At 42.6% G+C, this 22,777-nt stretch overlaps 1 protein-coding gene across 3 annotated transcripts; it reads right to left on the reverse strand.

Annotated features, from left to right (window-relative positions):
- Positions 1-752: 752 nt before the first annotated feature.
- Positions 753-12,531, reverse strand: LRRC32 (leucine rich repeat containing 32). 3 transcript variants are annotated; one of them, XM_066175553.1, is made up of 4 exons: positions 9,802-9,813; positions 9,247-9,403; positions 9,004-9,094; positions 753-4,356 (listed from the first exon to the last, which is right to left on the reverse strand). In XM_066175553.1, exons 3-4 carry the CDS (start codon positions 9,088-9,090, stop codon positions 2,416-2,418), a joined length of 2,028 nt encoding a protein of 675 aa, XP_066031650.1. In that variant the 5' UTR covers positions 9,091-9,094; positions 9,247-9,403; positions 9,802-9,813; the 3' UTR covers positions 753-2,415. The 3 variants fall into 3 exon arrangements, with proteins under 3 accessions (XP_066031650.1, XP_066031651.1, XP_066031652.1); XM_066175554.1 differs by lacking the exons at positions 9,247-9,403; positions 9,802-9,813 and adding an exon at positions 12,444-12,531; XM_066175555.1 differs by lacking the exons at positions 9,247-9,403; positions 9,802-9,813 and adding an exon at positions 6,469-6,763 and having other exon boundaries at positions 9,004-9,084.
- Between the last annotated feature and the right edge of the window lie 10,246 nt (positions 12,532-22,777).

Raw genomic sequence — 22,777 nt, forward strand, 5'->3', positions numbered from 1 at the left:
TTAATTAAACGGGTTTGACTCTGTCCTCAGGTTATTAACTAATTTCAGTCATGCTAGTCAAGTTAATACTGTCTCTGAGAATGAGATTGTCATGCTTGACACAAAATCCGTAAACTCAGTGTGTGGCAGACTAACCTGTGTCTAGGCACCTGTGTTTTCCCTTGCCTTCACGCCTTCACACCAAGGGAAAAGCTCAGCAGCTTCAACATCGGACTTGCACCTAGTTCCTGGGATTGCTGCTTGTGGAATCTACTAGACTAGAGACTAGACTTTGTTTCCCTACATGAATAAAGGCTTGAGCCAATGATGGGCTCAAGCATGGGCTTTTGTAGATGTTATATCAGGCCCCATTGCTGCTGAGAGTTTGTGCAAATTTGTAGAATCATGGAATCACATGGTTTGAGTTGGAAAGGACTTGCAAGACCATCTAGTTCCAACCCCATTGCCATGGGTAGGGACATCTTCTTCTAGACCAGGTTGCTCAAAGCACCACTTCACCTGGTCTCAGACACTTCTGGGATGAGTCATCCATAAGTTCTCTGAAAAACCTATTCCAAATTTTTGCCTACATCTTCAGTAGATCTTCCTGGTCCCCACTGGTTGCCCTCTAAGACATGGAACAGCTGTTCCTTCTGCAGGACCAGAAGGTAAAGGTCCAAGGTGGAGTCTGAACACCATAGGAAAAATATGGCTTTTCTTTTCATCTGTGGAGCATTTCAAACTGGTGATTTAATATATTCACAACCCTGTGCTTTTTACAAAATTCAAATATGTTTTTATTATACAAAATTCCACAGTGGAATCCACCAGCCAGTTTCTTACATAGCTGCTTTAAAAATAGAATTACACACCTTTTTGTAGTGTGCTATTTTTTTCATTCACTAGCTTGAAGAAACAGAAATGAAGCAGCAATTTTACTCTGAGTTATTTACCTGGACAGGTTTTGGTTTGACCTCTATTTCTGTTATATGCCTTAATGTACAGTTCGTGGCATTAACAGAAGACCTGATATAGTCCCTTTTTGAAGCCATTGCACCCCATCAGCAGGTCAGGCTCCCACTGTTGGTGAGCTTTTCTTCACTTCAAAAGGGTGAATTTTCTGTCAGGATACAGAACAAAATATATGTCAGATTCAACTTTTAGCAACCTAGCATGTTAGCTGTGTTAAACCCATCACAGAATGAGGATCTACATAACTTCTCTTACAGCCCATCCTCTAGACTATAACATCTTTTTAGGGTGACACAGTGAACATCTGCTCTGAATAATGCCACAGGACTAGGTTCCCTGTGTATCATTTCCCAATGGTATCTTTTTGCGGTCTAACCTTCCTTGACCTTTAAAAATAGATATACTATTCGCCTGTATTGAAATGCAACTGTATGCCGTGAATTTCCCCTAGCTTTTCTCAGAAATGTAAGCATTTCAGTCCAATTCTAGCTGGTTGAAATTCATTCTCCAAGATTTTTCTTTTGAAAAATATTCACCCCAGAGATTATTTTCTTCACATTATACCCAGTTAAACATGTATTGCACGTGAGAGGCAAATTTCTCCTCTTTTAGTTAAACTGTGGACCTGTGACCTTCTGAGCAGGTCTGGGTAACATCAGCAGTTGTTTCATGCTTGAGATTTCTTTTACATCCCTCGTGGGTACTAAGTGCCAGAACTAATTGACCTCATCTACGTGTCATGCCCCAGTGACTGGAGCAACATCTTAACAAATAAAATGAGATATCCAAAGAGGTTCCGAGCACCTGGTCTTTGGTTTCCATGGTCAGCTGTCTAAATGGTAGGCAGGAGCACAATGGACGCTACTTAAAATTTCCATTTGGGTTTGTTTTGTTTTTAGTTAAATTCTCATTGTTTTGGAACTCAAGGGGAATTTTCAACCAACTGTACTGAATGAAGGTTGTGTTTTGACCCACTCTGGCATATCTTTGTGTGATTTCAGTTTAAGAAGGGTTAGAAGCTAACCAGCTAGGTAAAAGCAAAGCACAGACTAAACTGAAACATCTTGTGGAGGAACGTAACTTTGAGAAAGGATTTCCTAATTGGCTGATGATATCATCTGAGCTTAGTGAAAAGTCTCAGGTCTCAAGACCTCAGAGGCCTTTTTCTTTTGAGCTGTTTAAATTACACATCCCTCAAAACAACAGCAGAACTTTACAGTGGCCTCTTCTAACACCGTGTAATCTTTTAAACAGATCTGCATGTGAATGAAGCAAGTGCAAAACAGAGCAAATTCTCCTTCCAAGTCCCTGCAACCCAGACCACCACGGTGGTGTAATTCAGGGACTCTTCAAAACCATCTTAAAATCCACAGTTAAAACACAAAGATGAGAATTTTATCCTTGATTTCTGCACAGTGCCAGGGTAGCACCTGATTTCTTCAGTTTTCAAGGCATTTTGTGTTCCTATGCTTTAAACTGATGGCTAAAGTTTTGCCTTCGGAAACAAAAAAATGAACCCACACCAATGATGATCACAGATAAAACTAGAACAAATGTTAATATAATGAGGATGTTGATTTTCTTCAGATCCTCTTTTTCACAGTCTTCTGGTCTAATGTTCCCAATGTGAAGTTCTTCCCAATATCCAAAGCTCTGAACGTACTGGCACGTTAGGTCCTCCACATTGGGGATCTGGACATTTTTGTTCTGGATCATTGATGAAAGCCAGATGTTCCCACAGCAGTTGAGTGGGTTCCCAGAGAGGTACAAGTTTTTAAGTGAATTTTCTAATGCTAAAATATTGCTGTCCTGTAATGTACTGAACCTATTGTTCCGTAGGTCTAGAACTTCCAGTGGAGAGTCACTACCCCACTTAGGCAGCCAGTTCAGCTGATTTTCAGAGAGGTTCAAATGTTTAAGGTGACTAAAACAAGGCAAGTCAATATTTAAATCTATCAGGCTATTTCCATGTAAATGCAAGTATTCCAGAGACTTCTCCAGTCCTGCTAGTGCTTTAAGTTCTATTTTCAGTCCAGGGTTCATGGAGAGATCCAGGACAAGCAGTGGAGTCTTGTAGAAGGTGTGTGCTGGTAGGATGCTCAGCATGTTGTCAGCCAGGTACAAGTACTGCAGAGCAGGAGAATCGACAAATGACACACAACCACTCTCCTCTCCAGCAAGTCTTTGCTTGGCTAATCCAGAGTACATGTGGCAAAGGCTGATATTATTGCTCTGTAGGTTAAGAAGTCTGAGGCTAGGAAGACTGGAAAAGATGTCAAATTGCAGGGTCTGAAGGTTGTTGTTTTGAATATGAAACTCCCTCAAATTTGGCAAAGCACCAGTATTGAGGAGAAGGTTCTGCAAAGCATTGTAGCTCAGGTCAAGGACAGTTAGGGAGATCAGTGTGCTGTCATAACTTACTGCAAATGCCTGAAGACAGTTTCTGCTGAGATTAAGGGTGTGAAGGGACAACATTGACTCAAAGAACCCATCTGGAATGGATTTGATTTCATTATAACTTAAGTCTAAATATACAAGCTGGGATAAATAAAGAGAACTTGTATTTTTGCTTCGCTTCTGATCAAGGAGATGAAAAGAAGCATCTAGCCATTCATTATCCACGTAGTCCATTTTATTATAAGGGGATTCAGCAGTGAGCTGGATTAAATTATTTGATAAATTCAGAGTTACCAGCTTATTTACCTGAGGAAAGAATGGAAAGTGAAGCAATTTGTTTTCACTAAGATCCAGACTTCTTAAACTATATTCCTCATTTGACTTTGTGATGCTGAAAGTCTCAATGCTATTCCTGCTAAGGTCAAGTATCTCCAACTGCCTGAGGTTGAAATCAGAGATGCAAGTAATTGAATTTGTGGAGAGATTGAGTTTGGAAAGGTTTGCTAGAGTCTCAAAAGCACCTTCTTCTATTTCCATGATGATATTTCTCTGAAGATCAATTTCCACAAGACTGGGAGATCCCTGAAACATCTTGTGTGATATCATCACAATACTGTTGTCTGCCAAGGAAAGATACCGCAGTGTTGGAGCTTGTTTAATGAAATACTCAGCCATCCCATTGTAGAGATTGTTGTGGGATAAGTCCATTATTTCCACCTTAGGCAATAGTCCAATCCCCTCTGTCCCATTCTGAGCAAGTTCATGTAAATGATTGTTGGCTAAATTTATTTCCAGCAAACTCGTCATGTGTGCAAACACTCCAGACGTGATGAAGCTTATCTGGTTGAAGCTTAAATCCAGATACTGGAGTGAAGTGTAAAATGATAATGGCATTTCAGGGATGCTTTGAATCATATTTTCAGACAGATCTATTTTGTTTACATTCAGATGGAGGTTGTGAGGGATTTGGTGGAGGTCTTTGTTGTGGCAAAATACCTGTGAGTTTGCCTGCCAGAAAAAGAGAGAAAAGGGGTTGTCACACAACAACTTTTTTTCATTATATATATAAGAAAATGACATTCAAGATCCAGGCCGAACCTCCTCCTGAAATACTGATCCCACCACTTTGTCTGAGCAGTCAGACAGCAAGAGCAACAATCCTAACACCTCTCTGCAGCTAACAGAACTCTTTTCATTTTAAAGGCATATCTGACTTACAACACTAGGGTTTTTTCTCTATGTGATACCTACTGAATGCTCTCCTTTTTATACCTTTCTCCTGGACTCTTTTAAATAGTCCCAAGTGAAGGAGTTTTGCCCCTTTTCCATTGTAATCAAGCACCATTTCTTCACTTTATTTCTCATGTTTAATTTTCTCATTTTCATCTCTGTATTAGATTTTTCGAACTCAACTTGCAAGAGTAAGCAGTACCTGAAAAAGCTTCACTCTGTTGGCAGTGTGGGTCCCAGAGCAAGGAGGTGGAAGAACCTGTAAGGATCCTATGTCACAAAATTTGTCTCTCCTTCACAGTCACACCCTCAGATATTTGATCAGGTTTTCCTTTAGCCATGGCTTAATTTAGTAATGCACCTTTATCCAAAATGGGTAGCTCAATGACTGAAATATTTCTGACACAAATCTCCAAACCCTTCCTGATTTTACTATCCATGTTTATCCTTTTGCTAAGGTAACAGTTCCCTTCCTCTTGCATGGGGAGAGTGCTTTGTGAAACGGCTCTGACAAAACACACGACACAGCACAGAAAAGACAAATTCTGTAGAACTTTCACTTGAGAGAGAAAAACGCTGTGAGATGCAGTGAGGGTCATACTTTTTCAGGCCAATTCTCAGCAGCAGACAGAGAAAAAACCCCAAATGTCAAAATCAAATCTATCTTCCAGAAGCAAGTCTTTTTAATTGCAGCTAGGCTTGAGTCTGTGTCCATGTCAAATTTGGAGTGTGTGTTCATAAGAAAGATCGGGAATACGAACATGAGCATCCTTGCATGAATATCCAGTTATATTTTGTTAATAAGGAGAACATACAGCAGCGTGAGGAAGTGGAATGTGAAAGGCTTAGGCAGCATTTAATTTACTGGAGAGAAACTCTTATCATTAATGTATTTGGGTGTCTGGGCCATATAGTATTTGTAGAAAGATCAGAAAGGAAATAAATAAAGAAAAAAATCTGTTGAATTTTAATTTCCATGGACACTCAGGACCAGATTCCATGATGCAAATCTTTTCAGATATTAAAGAAACATTAAAAGTAAAAAATAAAACCCATCTGTTTCATGTGAACTTTGAGGTGGATGAAGTGGCACGTCTGCTTTGGAGAAGTGTGGCACTAGTCAGTCTTTTGTGAATCTCTTTTGCATAATCTAAATTTTGGAGACCACACAAAAATGTGTCAGAGAAGTACAAGTGCTCATCTAATCCCTAGATGTAGTCAGACTGCTTCACAGTCCTGCCTATAATACATCTTTCCCAAAGATACTAAGTACATTGACTACAAAACCCTGAAACCCTTTCCCCCCCCCACCCTCCAATTCACTTTAATCTCCCCCAGCTAAAAATATTAGGGAGAAAGCAAGAAATTTTCTGGCCTCTCCCTAACATTTTTTTCTTGGAAAGCCATCGTAGAATTGCTCATTTTGAGCTAAAATATGCCTAGAGTTGGGCTTAGCTCCAAGGCATGAGAGGGAAGCCTTTTTTATTTGGTTTGTGGAAGAAACAGAAGCCAGAAGGATAAAAAAAAATCCAGAGTGAAAAAGCAGCAGGTACTTTGAAGCCTAAGGCAGATGCCAGGTTTCTTCAGACACTTAGAGCCAAATCTCAGCAAGCATAGAATCCCCTTCACTCCTCCTGGGAGAAAGTATCTTAGCAAAGTTCTGATTCAACTCCTGAAAATGCCAGCCAGCTGGTTTTCACTGAAGTCAGTGGGTGAGAGGTCAGTCCCAGATCACCATGTATCTTGCAGGATTTGGCCTTTAATCTGCATGCATGGAACTGTCCCAAGGATAAAAAGGACAGATAAAATCTATACTTCCCTCTGTCTGCCATTTGCTCTTATAATAGTTCCCCTCCCATATTTCTTTTAAAACTATCATTCCTTTTATACCTTCTTTACTCCCCTGAGGCTCAAACTGCATTAATTCCATCCTCATCAGGAATAGGAAGAAAAGATAAAGCACATCTCAGTGGGATGGACCATCTCTTTGGTGTATCTCCCCTCCTGCCACCTCTTAGCCCAATGGGTTGGCAGCCTGCGACTGGAAAAGATGGTTTTGCCAGTCTCATGTTCTTCCTTCATCTTTCTTGCCAGTGCTGCCATCAGTTTATTTCAAGTCCATTGTGAAGAAGTATTGCAGGGTGAGGAGCATTTGGTCCCTTCAGTATCTGGTCCTATTCACATGCTGGAAAAAAAAATGATCCAACAACTCAAAAGCTGAACATCATTTGGATTCTTGTTTCAGCTCTTCACTGATCAGCACTGGGAGGAAGTTGTCATCCACATTAGTAAGAGTCCTACAAAAAAAGCAGCTGGATCTAAGCCTCCACTCACGTTCTTCTTTGTCAACTCATGAACATTTGTACCAAAGAATTTGGGCTGCAGTCACTTGGCACTGACCTGCACTTGTGTGGTGTCCATGGCCATTCCTAGAAGAGCTTCCCAGGTGGGAAGTTACCTCAGTCTCAGCTACAGAATCAAACCTCAGCAGTTTGCCCAGGTACTCCACAACAGCTGACCTGTGATAACTGGTCATGCACTTGTTCTTGCACCCCCTCAATCCAAGATAAGACAGAATTTCCTATAATCCCTTCCCTTCTGTAAATTATTTCAAAGTTTATCCTTTGCCTGCAAACACGAATGAGCAGAAACATCTTTCTTTGTGAGGTAGAACATGCTCTGCTTGAAGCCTTGCCTGTCCTTGGAAGGCAACATGAGTTAGGAAGAACCTCCTGATATTTATACTGTACCTTGTTGTCTTACAAACAAGCAGATATGCCATAACTTGTACAATCAGTGCAGCTCACTCCTTTGTCAAGAGTCTGGTAGGGATTGCTTGCTTCCTAAAACCTCTTCTGGGGTTCTTGTTCCATGACAGGAGTACTAGTAGTGAGTCAGAGATGAGCACGAGTTTCTGACTCATGCCTCTTCCAGGAGACTTGGGATGAAAGTATTAAATTCTGAGCCCTTGCTGTTCTAAAGGTGTCATCACAGGGAAAGTACCATGTGAAACAATGAGGCTGTGATGGAAAATAGTAATGTAGGACTTCAATGAACCCAGCAGCTAATCCAGTAGCTACTTCTCTCTTTAAACAGTGTTTGGATTTACATGCACCTTTCATTGGAGCAAACATCCAGTGAAGGAAGATGAACAGCATTGACATCCTCAATGCTGAGATGTTCATTTATTCGAGACGTGCATCCCAGTCTCTGACTGCAGCTTTCTGTCAGAGCTAAATTTATCTCAGTTAACTGCTTGGAGCCTTGAGTCATTGGCCTGAGGAAACCGGTTTATGGTGAAGTGGTGGAAACAAGCATGTGTTTACTTCTCAGCAGTCAGCCGGGTCTGTGACCCATCCAAAAACTGGGATGGGACAAATTATTGTGTGTCCTGCCCAGCCTTCACTTGATGGTGGTACATGGGACCCAAGCTTCATCCGTCTTCCCTCTCCAGCCAATGAACTGAACTACTCAGTTACTTTCCCAAGACCGTTCTATATAAACAAGGTTTTAAGTTCTTTGGAATTCAGGAAGTGCAGCAACACAGCAGGTGGGCAGGAATGCATTGAGTACCATAAGGGAGTTGTGTACAGCTAGTAAGTACTTCTTTTTTCCTATTTTGGAAATTCTTGAAGATTTGTGCTAAGCAGCTTCAATATTCAGGGGAAAAAAAAAGGTTTTTTTAAAAGCCTGTTACAGTCAGAAACACTTTGATAGGGAAGGGAGAAAGTTCAGGTCTGAATAACATTTATGATATTGTACTAGGTGCTTGCAAAAATCCAAGGAGAAAATTTTGTACTAGAGCAAGAGGCTTTGTCAGTCCTTTTTCCTCCAGCAGAAGTCAGGTGCAACTTCCCTGGCAGCAATGCTGTGTCAGGGCAGAGGAGGTCAGTCTCCCTGCTATTACAAAAGGGCTGGTATGGGGAATATTCTTTATTTAAAACACAAAGAACTTAGCCCTGATAGAAAAGAGCCGATTTTAGGTCTAAGTCTTTTCTCTGTCTCAGTCCCAGAACCCCTCTATGGTCTTAGGGAAATCAGGTCAAATTTCTTTTAACCAGATCCCCTTTAGGAAAAAAAAACCAAAAACAAACAAACAAACAAACAAAAACCAAAAAAGCAAACAAACAAAAAAACACCAAAAACCAAACAACAACAACAACAAAACCCTGAGATAATGACCCTTCTTCCTGCCTTACCCCTCCTCCACCCTTCTTATGTGCTGTCACAACAAAAAGGACATAGCCAGAGAAGTGCCTGCTACCCATCCCCCAACCCTGCAAATCCCACCTCTGCCACCACAGAAAGTCTGGTCCTGAGGGATTTCCCTTTTCAGAGACTATGGCTGTTTGCTCAGTGCCTGTAACAAGGGTGTCCCAACCTCACTGCAGATCCCACTTCGCCTGAGTAGGAATGCCTCCTTACCATTTCACAGGATGTCCCCTCTACAGGATGATAGTTAGAGGCTCCTGTGTTCACCACTGCCAGCAAGAAGATGATGTTCAGTTTCATGGTTCTGAAGGTAAAAGCAATTACGGTTAGATTTCAATACAGAGGAACACAGAGGTCAACACATGTGAAAGCTGGCACCAGATCTTCATCTAATATGGGGATGGACACAAGCAGTGCAATAAATTAACATCTGAGCCTACTACACTTATGACCTACCTGCGTAGATTTGCATTCCTTTGAGCCTGGTGGGAAAAGGAAGATGCAAGGCATTTAATGGGTTTGTGTGGTTCCAGATGCTGCCTAGATGATATCCAGGCCACCCAGTGAAGTCCAGATGCATCACGTAGAAAGAGCTCTCAAATGGAAATAGTTTCTGTTTAGATCCAACAAATTAAGCTGAGGATATTAGCCACAACAGAACACCACCCTGATAGACATTCTTCTGTCATGCAGAAGATTATTTCAGACGGCTTGTGAGTTCAGGTTTGTATTTATTACTTTGTGCTGCCCTCTAGGGCTGAAGCAACTAATTGCTCATTTCCTCCCTTCTGCTGAGTACTGCTGCTGGAAAACCCAAATTTACGTAGGTATTCCCATTGCTTACTCCCAGAGCCACAAGCCTAAACTGTTGCAATGCAATTTTCCCATGGTTGAAATAATATGCCAAAGAGCTGGGCTCTTAACACCTCATTTGCTTTGCAATGCACCCTGAAATGAGAGGCATAAATCACAGAATCAGAGAATCACAGAATGGTTTGGGTTGGAAGAGACCTCAATAATCTTCTGGCTCCAACCCCTCTGCCATGGTCAGGGACACCTTCCTGCAGACCAGGTTGGTGGTCCAGGCATGAAACTGCTATGAAAAGACAACAGGAGAGGGCATGATTAGGTACAATGGATAGAAAAATCCATGTTCAGCTCTCAAGAGAGCAGTCTGTCAGTGAGATAATCACAACCCCAGAGAGGTTCCCCTTGACTGGGCTCTTCTCAGACTTGTTTTGACCATCTTCCCTCAAGCACGTTGTGTCTTGAGCTTTCCTTGCCCGGAGCTGGCTGCAGTGCTGATTTTGGCATGCTTCCTGGGCTCAAGCTCTCTATCTGCAACTCTCTTGGGGTGAGCGGGGGACTTGTGTTGAAGCTGGGGACTTCTGTGGTATCCAGAGGTTTAAATTCCTTTCAGACGCTCTGTGTTTAGAGTTTGTCTTGTCGGCAGTGTGCAACAGCACTTGCAATGCAAGACACTTTTGCAAGAAAAACCTCAAACATTTGAGGCCTCCATGAGAAAAAAGATATATTTTTAGAAATAGGATCTTTTGATTTAATTTAGAGATGGACTACTAATATCATGCCTGTAATGAAGAGCAACAAGCGACCAGGATGACTGCAGCTTTGTATTTTCTACACATGGATGTTCAGAGCACTTTGGGAAGTTTGGATTTGCAGGGATAAAAATAACAGAAATTTTGTTGGTTGTGCTTTTTAAAAACCCAGCTCAGTTCCTCAAGCTGTTTTAGCAAGTGACCAAACAGTTGTGCCAGGTGAACTGTGAAGAAGAGCCTGGACAGAAACAAATGCCAAACCAGGAGGGAAGGGCATGCACTGATTCTGCTGCTCAGGACTTTGCTTCATTAAAATCACAGCCAAGTCAAGTCTGCATACCAAAATAAGGACTCCTGCATCTCCTCTAACCCCAACATGGCTCTTTTCTCCTGTATTTTGAAGCTGCTGCCTTCCTCATTTCTCACTCTGTCCCCTCTCTACTTACACCTGTATCAGGTGTTTAGCCAACAGAATTTCCTCACTGGAAATTAACATTTTCAATTAATTGGATAGATGGAAGTTAGCCAGATTCTCTATTTTATTCACTTTTTTTTTTCCTGCTCCTCTCTACAGGAAAGAAAAAGAAAATATAATGACAATTGCATGAAATTCACCAGGCTGGAGACTTGCTGAGTGAGGGGCTGGGTGAAGGGACAGTAGGAGATGGGAAAATGAAAACACTTGTATCAGCAGAAAGTGATTTTCAGAATAAACTATCTGACCATGAAAACAAACTATCTCCCTGGAAAACACAGTTCCTGGGAAAACTCAAATGCAGGAGCTAAAACATAATAATTTCTCTTATTACTGTAGTGCAGCAAAAAGATGGGGGAGGGGGGGAAGGCTTTTAATTCAGCAATTTGTTTTTGTTGACAGTGGCATCAGTATCTGGGAAAAGATTTATTCAATTTGTGTGATCCAAGAGGAGGAAAAAATAAGGTGAGGATAGTTATTTCTGATAGATCTGATTGCATGATACTGATACTCCCCGCCTTGAGTCCATCCATGATTGTATTAGTAAAAGGTAAAGCACTGATACAATCACTGAAATGGAAATATCTGCTTTAAAAGGGGATTACTTGTTGTGAAATTTCTATCACTGAAAAGATTTCAGCATTTTTGAGTAATAGGTTGATTTCAAAGTTGAAATCATTCCATCTTAGTAAAAAAAAACCACAAAAAAATTTCCGCTGTTGTGGAAAACCTAACTTTTGATTCTATTTAAGGAAATATATCTGCATTTTCCTCAAAAATACTTTTATCAAAATACAACAGGGTTTGGCTTTATAAATTTATCTGTGACTTTTATATAAATAAGGATTTTCTAAAACTTTCCAAAAACAGTTCCAAATACTGTCTAAGTGTTAATTCCTGTGGTAACAATCCAGATGCAGCAAAGCCCTCTCAGTAAGTCACTGTTCACCCAAGGTGACATTCAAGCTGTCAGGATCTTAAGAGTAGCACAATAATGCTGCCATCTCACACCTCGTGCACCAACAGGGAGAGCTCAATGACAGTCCTGATAGTAAGAAGAGCAGAGGAGCCAAACAGCCTTTTTCCCATTTTACCCGGTGGCTGTGTGATTTGCCCAAGGCTGTGTTAAGATTCAGCGTCGGGGAGCTGGGCAAGTGGCATTAAATCAGTGTACAAGGTTGATCTCTGCAGCACTCCCGGTTCAGAGCACTATAATGCAGCAATTCCACAGACAGACTAAAGTCCTGTAAAGAAAGAAAAAATACCCAGACATGTCCCCATCTTTCACTACTGTAAACACAGAGAACAATAACAAACCTGGCGTATGACAACTGCATTGTTGTAAACTAATCGGTGCCTCCTTAACATGAGGGATCTGAGTCTCTGCAGTGCAAGTCCCTGATGGGTTAAATATACAGCTGTGTGAATAGAGCCATCCACACAGTGTGTTTAGCCAGTTCCTCAGCCTATCCACAAACACTGTATATTTTATTTATACTGTACCTTCCTCCTCCGTGTTACTTTTAAAGGCTGCAGCTGTAAGTTGCCAGAGCCCCGATCTCTTCTGCAGTCAAAAGCTCAACTTTCCAGCTCCCAAGTTCAAATTCATCTCCACATACCTGCTCTGTGGCTGGAGGAGAAGGAGGAGCAGGATTCACCTCTGCTTGCAGCCTTCTGTCTCACAGACTCTCCCAGCAGCTTTTCCAGGGCAAGTCGAGGAAGAGTTTCCTTAGGGAAGTCGTACCTCTATTGCATGCCAGCTGACTAAAACTCTGTGAGCTCCGAGAGAAGTTTGAAGTCACTGGGAAAAAAAATACTCCCCATAGACTGGTCCGTGAATTCATTCCTTTGCAGTCACGATCTCTTATGTATTCCCAGGCTCCCACAAGCATGTGAATACATACCTCCGTAATAGTTTTAAAATGTGTGTGTCCTCTGCGCTTCTCTTTATTTTCCATTTCGTCCATTCAGTCTTGGCTTATTTCCTGCAGTTTCTCAGCTGGTAATTACACTCCTCTTGTACTGACACATGAAACAGTCTGTAAATTCCACAGAAAGATCCCCTCTGCAGTCTTTGCAGACACATGCTTGTCTCTGAAGTCATCCGTGCCTGTCCCACAGCTGTCAGCTTGCAGATTCCCAGGGGATGGAGTGAATCAGGGGGACTGAGCTAGTTGCAAACCCAAAGCTCCAAGTTCAGACAGAATGGGATGCATAGGAAAAGGGTCTATGGGAGGGAAGCTTTACAGTAGGGACAGCACATATGTTTGGTTTCCCAGCAGCTCAGTTGTGTCTCTGTGGTACAGCAGTGGGATGACCAAACACACCCTTGGGGGAAAGGATAAATTCAATTTAATGCTCGAATGGGAAATAATGTAAATGCCTTCCAGAAAGGGCAGCAGGATGGATTTTTCCTTCTTTTCCTTGGATGTGGACCTCTCTTTTATTCCAAAAGCAATGCACTTGTGTAAACTGGTGGGGTACCTGCGCATTGCCTGTGTTGTCTTTTTCTGCTTAGACATGCCCTGGTACCAGAGAAGGGGTGTGTTGGCCTCTGCATGATAGTTTGCAGCAGTGCAAACCTCTGAGAGAGTTTGGCCAGCTCCTCAGTGGGTGTCTCAGGACCAAACTGAGTGTTGAGTTCACCAGCAAAAGCGCATCCCTCCCTGGGCCACCCCACCAGGGAGCTCCTGCAAGCATCAGAGACCCAAGCAAGCCTCGCCCAGGGACCACTGCAAATCTTCTTGCCTGGATGCATGAAGAGTATCTCAATTGAGTGACCTCCTGCCTGGAGGAGAGTTTTGCCTTCAGCACTGTGTGTTTTCCCCTCTTTGCACTGACATCTGCCATTTTGGACAAGAATTTTGGATGGGCCAAAAAAAGAGGGGATGTACTGACTCCCTTCTACTGGGCAGCATCAATTCTGTCCAACTTTCCTGGACCTGTTTATTAAAATCAGATAAAACCCATGTCCTTCAACATCATGTGCCAAACAACTTTGTGGATTCTGCTTAACATATGCTGGCTCCTCTGCCACAGGTTTCTGTTCATTCTCTTTAGCACACCAGCTCCTGACAGGGTTACTTCAGATCTGCACCATACTGCAAGATTCAAGATGAAAATGTCTACAGATGTGAAAAATTTGGTTTGTTAAATGTTGCAATGAACACATTTTGCACACGTTACTGCAATAAGAATGTAACAAGGATAATCATTTTTAAAGTAATGTGTGCATCATGTCAAATAAGTAAATAATAGTGATACATGTTCTTAATTATATCATGTATGATAATGAACATGTATAGCTGTATATGCATATTTTTAAAGGCCAAATGGTTTAACAATTTGTAGGTGAACTATTTCTTATTGACTTCTTTTGGCAACAGAAGCAGATCTGGAGGAGTTGGCTTGTGTACAGCAGCTCCAAAACCTTATTGAGAACCTCAGAATAGCGCTTATATGGGGCATAGGTGGCCCAAAAGCCACAGTATCAATGGGTGAGCATGTGGTCTGAAAGCCCCAACAACCCTGTGCTCTGCCTAAAGTAGGAGTCCGCTATAGCTCTATCTTGTGGCACTGTGCCTCATGACTGTGGCAGTGCTATTTAGTTTGGCATCAGCTGGACACTGATGTGTAGATGTCCATCTCCCACCCAAGCTACACCTCCCCTCGTGGTCCACGCTATCTTATTTGGCTAGGACTGACAGAGGGAGGTCACCAAGAAGATGTTGTCTCCCTTGCTGTAATGACACAACGACAACCTCATGGCCAGCTTGATGCCACAGCAGCCAAGCCTGCAGGATGAGTGCATTCATGCTGCTCAGAGATGTGGGGTCAGTTGTATTATCCAGGTGGTGCATGGCTAGCTAAAGGAAAATGGCCGGTCACAGAAAGGATAGGCAGTGTCCTGATGATGAGTTTCAGACTTCCATGGAAGCAGAAGAAACTATTCACACAGATGCTGCTGTTGTTACATGGGTCTCTCTGGTGTGTGGGCTGCAGAAACTTGGGTCAACCAATGGCTGATACCCAGTGACACCGGAATGCTGATTCTTCCCCAGTTACCTCTCCCAGTAAAGGTATCTCTCCCAGGGAGTGATCTGGGTGGACCCATGCAGACCTGTCCCTTCTCTAGAGCATGTTGACTGTTTCTCAGTGTGTAGCACTCAGGTACCTGACTCTGGATGGTTCCCCTACAGCCCTGAATTTGTTGTTTCACTGCTAGCTTTCTTTGAGAATGCCTTGAATATTTGTGGGGACAGTGTCCTAATCTGCTGTGGAATAGTGTGGGAGGACTGTGTGGAATGGAGGCAACCAAACCTGCTGCAGACCCTGAAGGAAACCACAGAACTATACCCAGTTTGGAGGGAACAAGCTGCTTTTGTGGGAAAGGGTGCCCTTGGGAGAGCTAACCCTCAGTGAGATTGACTCTAGGGACCTGCCTCATCTGACAGCATCAGTGCACCCAAGCATACCCCATGAAAGAACCTGAGGATCCGTGGAGGGACACCACACCCTGAAAACTTGTAGGATCTTGCCACAAAAACTGCTTACAAGCACCAGTCCTGTGATAATCTCTGCTGATATCTGCCATGCACAAATCCTACACGCCTCTATACTGAGGCATGGCAGGATGTGGCAACCAGCAAATCCCACTTGGAAAAAAAAAAAGTCACAGGTCAGTTCTGGTCACACAAAGTCAACCCTGGGCCCTCTCCTTCCCTTCTGCCTGTCACAGGATTCCCAGTCTTCCGTGGGAGAGAGGAACAGGCTTGGTTGGTGGGGCTGGCATGGAGACAAGCAGTGTAGGAACAGAAGGAAAAATTCCCAGCTACTGAGATGCTCCAGGACATCACTGCCAGTATAAGCATCATTATCTAAAGCTGACGTTAACCCAGCCTTTTTAGAAATTACACTAAAAAACCCCAAAAACTCCCAACAAAACATTCAGGAAGAGAATTGACTGATTTTAATAACTTGTAAAAGATTAGAAGTTGACCATGTGTTTACCTCACAGGTAAAATAAGCGGTATCTTGTCAACAAGACGCCCATCTTTAATTTTAAATTATATTTTCCCAGCCTAAACAAAGTTTGATATTTTTGCTCCATATCTCTGGGTCTAATTATAGCATCTTCTTCTTAAAAAAAATACATGAGGAGCACGGGTTCCAAGAGCTTTGCTCTAGCTGCTCTTTTCCTGTTTCTGCTGCTGTTGTTGAGGGAAGTTTGTTGCTGGGATGATGCTTTACACGTTGGTGCCAATACAGGTGGTGAGTTGAAGTTGTCCTGGTCATCAGGTCAGCTGTGATTCCTGTCCCATCCCAGCCCTCATCACATGGTTCCTGCAGATCTCAGGAACTGTGATTTTTGCTGCTCAAAGAAGATGTTGCTCTTGACGTTTCCCCGGACAAGATTTGTGTCAGTCCCCTTTGGTACCAACCACAACCTTCCTCAGGTCCACATGGCAGGGTAAAAATGCATGTCCAGTTCCCAAGGGACTCTCCACACTTACCAAACCAGATGTGGCCAACTATGAAGGAGTTAGCTGCAACCATGTTATGATGGAGTGATTTGAAGGATGGACTCCTGGCTCATCTGATTACTCTTGGGTGCCAGGGTCCTCAAACACTGATTGTGGCCTAGAAAGACAGCACCAGAAAATTGAGCAAGAAAGCAAAACACACATAATGGTGCAAAAGGACATTCACGGAACCCTTGAGGGATGTTGCACATCACTTGGAGTGGCAGATATGGTGGGGACTCCCAGCATGAGCAGGTATTGCCGCAGGATATAGATGGGGTGACTTTGGTGATAAGAGTCTTCTGCAGAGTCTTCTGAGAGAAGATAACACAAATAACTTGGGGAGAAAACAAAGCCTGATGGGCGTGGGGCTGCTGGAGCTTATGGCGGTGAGGCAGTAAGAGAAAAAAGAGAGAGAAACCATGTGGGAAAAACTCCCAGACAAGTGAATTGATACGACAGGATCTGCAGAGTCTCATAATTTTGGGGGGTTTGAAAAGGTGCAAATGGAATTTGTGTTTGTATTATGGGGGGCCAAAACCAAAAACAATCTCCAGGCTACTCTAGCTTTATTTTCCAAACCCTGTGGTCCTCAGACATGCACCATCCTTCAGTGAGACTTTGAGCTATGGCTTGCAAGCAAAGTCAGTAGGTGAACATCTCAAGAAGACAGAAATAAGGGGCAGAGTCTTTCTGCCTTGCATGTGCCCTGCTCCAGTGGTTGAAGGGAGTCTGCATCTTACCCTGATTTTTGAAGTGTCTCTGGGTTTTTCCTGCCCTCTGCTAACTTCTCCAGGGACATCTTCCAGCCTGGGCTTGAAACATCCCAAAGCTTTATCAACAGGTTCAGAAAACTGTGCTGCATGTGACAAATCTGATTTATCTTGAAATACAAACCAAATGAGATTGATGTGGTTTCTCTTGCAAATATTTCCTGTATCTCTGCTCTATCACTGCAATGGCTGAAGGGTCAGTGGATAAGGTGGTGTGAAATAAGCTGAAGAACAATTCGCTCTGTCTTCTGTATTAATGGGTTTAAAGATCATGTTTCTCTCTAAATCTCCTGCTTAATTTTAAGTTTGTAATAGCATCCATTCTTCCTCCTTCTTCTTGTTTTCTTTAGGTTGGTGGAATGAAGAATGAGCATTTTCAGTCCCTACTATTGAATCAGACCTTACAAAAATGACTCTTATTTATCAACCACCATTTAAATAATGAATTTTCCTTTTTTGTTGTCCCTTTTTTTCACCTCTGTACCATGTTTTCTTTGGAGAGGTGGTATTCTACTGCAGTGAAGCTATAGTGTATGGATTACTGGCATTATGTCTATAAAGCCTTGGAGCTGATCATGATACAGGTAATTTTCAGCTCTTGCAGAAAAGTATTTCACAACAGTTAGTGGAGAGTTTGATATACAGTGTGTTTTGCTCCTTCTAGACTGTTTTTAGGCAAATGCTGAAAAAAAAAGAGGGTTGGAATCAGAGAGAGAGAGAGAGAGAAATGAGTTAGAAATGCTCTATTTTTGTCATGTTCCTTACACACTTTGATCTTTCCCACAGCCCCCCGATCCATCACTACGTCATCACTTACTGAAATCATGGGGCTTTTTTATAGCCACAGTGGGATTCTGGGTTATTTCCAAAATGTCTTTGCTTACTGCTCAGTGTGTTGGCTTTTCTTGAATATTCTAACTCCCACCCCCAATGATGTATTCTGGGCTTTTTTTTTTTCAATGAAGAAAAAATTTTGAAACCCTTACTTAATTCCTTCAGGGTTCTTGCTGAGCTACAACCATACATCATGAGAGCTCCTGTGTGAAGTGTTTTAGGTGGTAGATCCTGCTGGAAGAGAAAGGTACCTGTACCATGTAACAATCCCTCTGAAACAAATGATGAAGCAAGGGATACATTGGGAGACACAGGGGGACAATGAAGTTATTTCTGTGGAGACAGAAAGCAGACATAAGGCAACAATCTGAAGGAAAAGAGATCCTGCTCATCTATCTGATTTTTCAAAACACTGTAAGCAAAATTTACTTCTGATCACCTCCTTCCTGATTTCAGAGCAGAGGTGCCCCTCAGATAAAACTTTGAATCCAATGCATGGGCTACGATTCCTGAAAGTTTAGTGCATTGAATAGTGAAATACAAGGTACACAGAAGCACAGTTATGCTCAAACATGTACCACCTGCCCCCTACCAAAGCCAAGTGGAAGTAGTTATGGCACTGAAGAGCTGAGTAAACTCCTGGTATCCTTTTTCTCATAAAAAAATTGTAATTCCAGAATGATGTCATAGGTGAAAAAGATTAGCTATATTCAATCAAATGCAGACAGCTGCAAGGTTGGGACCTATCAAATGAACCACTAATCTTGATATCCTCCACAGCTCAAGGAGGGAAATGAAAGCCTGTCTTGCTCATGATTCATCTAATTGTCCAGCAGATGAGTCACAAGCTCTGACTTTCTCTTGTGAAGATGAAGGGACTGGTGCGTGACTACTGCAGACGTAGATTCAGAATTAAGGGAAATGAATCCCTCTTGTCATCAGGAAATAGATAACTGGCTCATTCTGATGGTTGTGAGTATACATCCTGCTGGTGTAAACCCCAACTTTCCAGACCAGGCTGGATATAGCAATCCCTTAAAATACTTTCCGGGTTTCCTCGAGTGAAGCCACTTGGGGGATGGTATTACAGGATGTACTACAAACATTATAAGTGATTCTGCCATTCTGTTGTTTTTTGAGGGTCTGACATCCACCATCCCATTGAGCAAAGCCCTAAACAGGATTCCTGCCCTAAGGGGCCTCTGTACCCCCATAAATTTTCAACTCCTTGTCCACAGTTTTAAAGATTTTTTGTTATGAAATTGGGACGAAGCTTCTGGATAAGATTGTCCACCCCTTTTCCTCCCCAGGTCAAAGGCACTAGGTTTTAGACAATGATCCTAATGGATCTCATGATCCATAATATGTAGAAGGTCTGTCTGTGCTGTATCATACGCATGTCCTGGTTGGAGGCATGTGCTTTTAAGGATTTGCCTTCTGGCATCAAGACTTCCATATTTTTATCCTCTCCATAGCATGAGTGGAAAGAGAAGGTCCTCTTTGCTCATTGCACCTTTCCAAAAGCTCCTAGGACTCAGGACCGTGACAGTGGACACATTGATTCATATCAAAATTGCTAGTTTAGATCTCAGACAAACAAAAACCCCCAAAAAACTAGCCATCACACTGTGAAATATGAGGTAGTTAAAAGGGCTGAGATTCAGGACAAAAACATTTTAGCAGGGCCTGTTGCTATAGAGCAAGGGATAATGGTTTTAAACTAAAAGGTGATTGGTTTAGATAGTAGGAAAAGGGCTTTTTACAGTGAGGGTGGTGAAACACTGTCACAGGATGCCCTACCCCTGGAAACATTCAAGGCCAGGCTGAACAGGGCTCTGAGCCACCAGATGCAATTGAATGTGTCCCCGCTCATTGCGGGAGGAGGGGACGAGATAAGTTTGAATGCTCCCTTCCAGCCCAAACTATTCTATGATTCTATCATAAGAAAGTATTTGGAAATGGTCAGAAAAAGAGTTGGTGATATCCTTCTTCCCACTGAGCAATTTGTTCATTGATGTGTGCAGGACACACAGAACAATTAATTTTCGTATTCTCTGCCTGCCCTCTGGTGGTGAATGGATGCTGCTTAATTGAATGCATGCAAATACATTTATATGTACACATACGTATATGTATGTATACAGGTAGGAACAAATTCATTGACATATACAGCATAAAATGCTTACATCTGAATTGAACCTTGAATGTGAATATTACAGGTGGGAGCAGTGGTTAACTGCCCTCAGTGGCTGTGGTTTGTCTTTTTAATACTGAAGATTTTCCTGTGATTGTGTTAAAATTTAGTTCAGTTAAATATTTCAGAATGACAATAATAGGAGTTATAGTGAAATAGTTGCTCCAGCTTGAGAGACAAGCAAGGTCTTTTCCTCTCTATAAATAAACTCTGCAGAAACTGGGTGAGCTGTACAAAATCAAGAGCAAAAGGTTTTTCCAGGACCAGTTCTTATAGCAAATAAAGGACAGCAAAAAAGATAATTGCTGCAGCATGGATGCTCCTTTCCCTACACAGTGACAATCTGGGATAGCAGGAGGCCACAGAGAGAAATGAGAAAACTTGGAAGACGTATCCTCACTGAATCACAAAATATTCAGAGTTGGAAAGGATCCACAAAGTCATTTGGTACAACTCAGGGATCAAATCCACAGCCTTGGCATTTTTAGCACCATGCACTAACCCACTGAGCTAATCTCGGTATTCCTTCACCCTTGGTGAGGTTTTTTTGAGTTTAGCAAGGATTCAGTATCATATTTCCACTCATTTTCCCTTGTAGCTGCAAAGAGCAGAAGGATTTGCCATGCTGCCCTTCACAACTCCTAGAAAACTCCAGCACCTGGGCACAAGATAGTGAGGATAAAAGCATTCAGCACTGCAGCTTTCAGGACTCACAAAAATATAAGAGGTATTGGCTGAACATAGTGTTCCAGCATTGTCTCCTTGGATGACCTATTGCAGTGGGAAGGGCAGCACAGGTGATCCTCACATTTGATGGGCTTTGTTTATGTCCAGAGTGAAGTGAAACAGAAAAACTTTCCATCGACACTTTAATTCACCACCCAGTGCTTCCAAGTGAAATGACAGATTTTCCCTCAGGGGAAGGGAGAACAGCCTTCAGTCCTTGGAGCCATTGAGATCTGCAAGCCCTTCTATAGATTATTACCCTAATTACACATTTGCCATGGAATTTGTTTTGATGCTATGCACAGGGATGGGCACACTGTGTCTCTGGGTCCCTGTAGCATTAGGCAGCATGGGTATGTTGTCCGCAGTTACAGGCTCCCCAGGGATGTGGCCACAGCCCCTCCAGACCTTTTTCTGCTGGGCAGCTTTTCAGCCACTCTTCCCCTGGCCTTTAGCACTGCCTGGAGTTGCTGCAACGAAAATTCTGGACCCAGAACTTGGCCTAGCTGAACTTCAAACAGTTGGTCTCAACTCATTGATCCAGCCTGTTCAGATCCTTCTTGCCCTCCAGCAGATCAGCACTCCCATCCAACTTGGCACCATCTGTGAGTTTACTGAGGGTGCCCTCCATCCCCTTGTCCAGATCACTGACATAGGTATTAAGCAGGACTAGCCACAATACCAAGCTCTGGGAAATTACACCTGTGACAGACTGGATTTTACTCCATTCACCACCACGCTCTGGGCTTGGTCGTCCAGCCAGTTTTCTACACAGAGAAGAGTACACCTGTCCAAGCCATGAGCAGTTTCTCCAGGGAAATGCTCTGGGAAACAGTTTCAAAAGATTTACAGAAATCTAGATAGATGGTGCATAGCTGGTTCTTCTCAATGCTTAGGCTTCCTGTTTTTCCAGATATGGGGAATGATTTGGTGATTTCACAGGATATGGAAGCTATTGTCCCACTAGAGCTGGAGGAATCCCCATCTGGGGAGATTCTTCACTCAGTTCCTTTCCTTTTGCCCACCTTCTGCTGGCTGGTTCCTCTCCACACACCAGTGCTGGACAGTCCGCATCCATCCCAGTATGAAACACAAGGACATAAGTACAGGGATAGAGAGGAGAAGAATTTCGGGCTGATCCTTCCATAGCTCGAGAAATGGAGCTCCCTGGGTCACTCTGCAGATTGGACTGAAGTCTTGGACCCACCATGGATATCAGGTTGTATTTGCCTTTTGTTCTGAATGTGTTGCAGTCCTGACAGGTGCAGTCAGGCAGAGAAACCTTGACTACATGAATAAATGAATAAACTTTGAATCCACTTAGAATCCATGAATAAACTTTGGCACTTTATTTGGATAACAAGCCACAGTTGTTCCCTCCAGTGCTTTGTATTTGCTGATGGTGTTTGGGAAGCTAAGAGTTACAGATTTGGCTGGGCAGGCAGTCACCTCCTCAGGGAGCCCACACAAGTAGGTTAAACAAAAGCTTTATTTCCACACTTTGTTCTTGGGACACAGTGCCAAGATATCACAGACAGCTCAAAACAAGGAATAGAAGGGAATGCTGTGCCCCTGTCATGCTTTTTATTGCAAACAGCCCTGAGACACAAAAAGCATTAAAGCAGTTAATTGCAGCACATCTGCCATCAGATATTATTGTGTGATGTTTGGACAGTGCATTTCTTCTGGTGAGAAAAGACCTCGAGGCCGGACATTTATTCCTGCAGAGTCTTTTTGCTGCCTACTCTTCCTGCCCACGTTTTTCTGACTAGAAAGGTCAGTTGGCTTCCTGCAGGATTTCAATATTTTGAAATGCTATTTCAGTTCCAGCTTTTGAATGAAAAAAACAAAACAAAACAAAACAAAACCCCAACAAAAACAAAGGCGGAAATTGTATGTAGAGT

The sequence above is a fragment of the Chamaea fasciata genome, unplaced genomic scaffold (genome assembly GCF_029207755.1).
Source record: "Chamaea fasciata isolate MVZ Bird 193981 ecotype frontalis unplaced genomic scaffold, bChaFas1.0.hap1 SCAF_2, whole genome shotgun sequence".
Lineage (NCBI taxonomy): Eukaryota > Metazoa > Chordata > Aves > Passeriformes > Sylviidae > Chamaea > Chamaea fasciata.

What these genes read in the sequence shown, in the direction of transcription:
- LRRC32 (XM_066175554.1), bottom strand. Translation starts at nt 9,090, where the DNA reads ATGAAACTGAACATCATCTTCTTGCTGGCAGTGGTGAACACAGGAGCC. An exon ending in AGGGGACATCCTGTGAAATG is followed by an intron (nt 4,357 to 9,003) that starts GTAAGGAGGCAT and finishes TTTTTCTGGCAG; the next exon opens with GCAAACTCACAGGTATTTTG.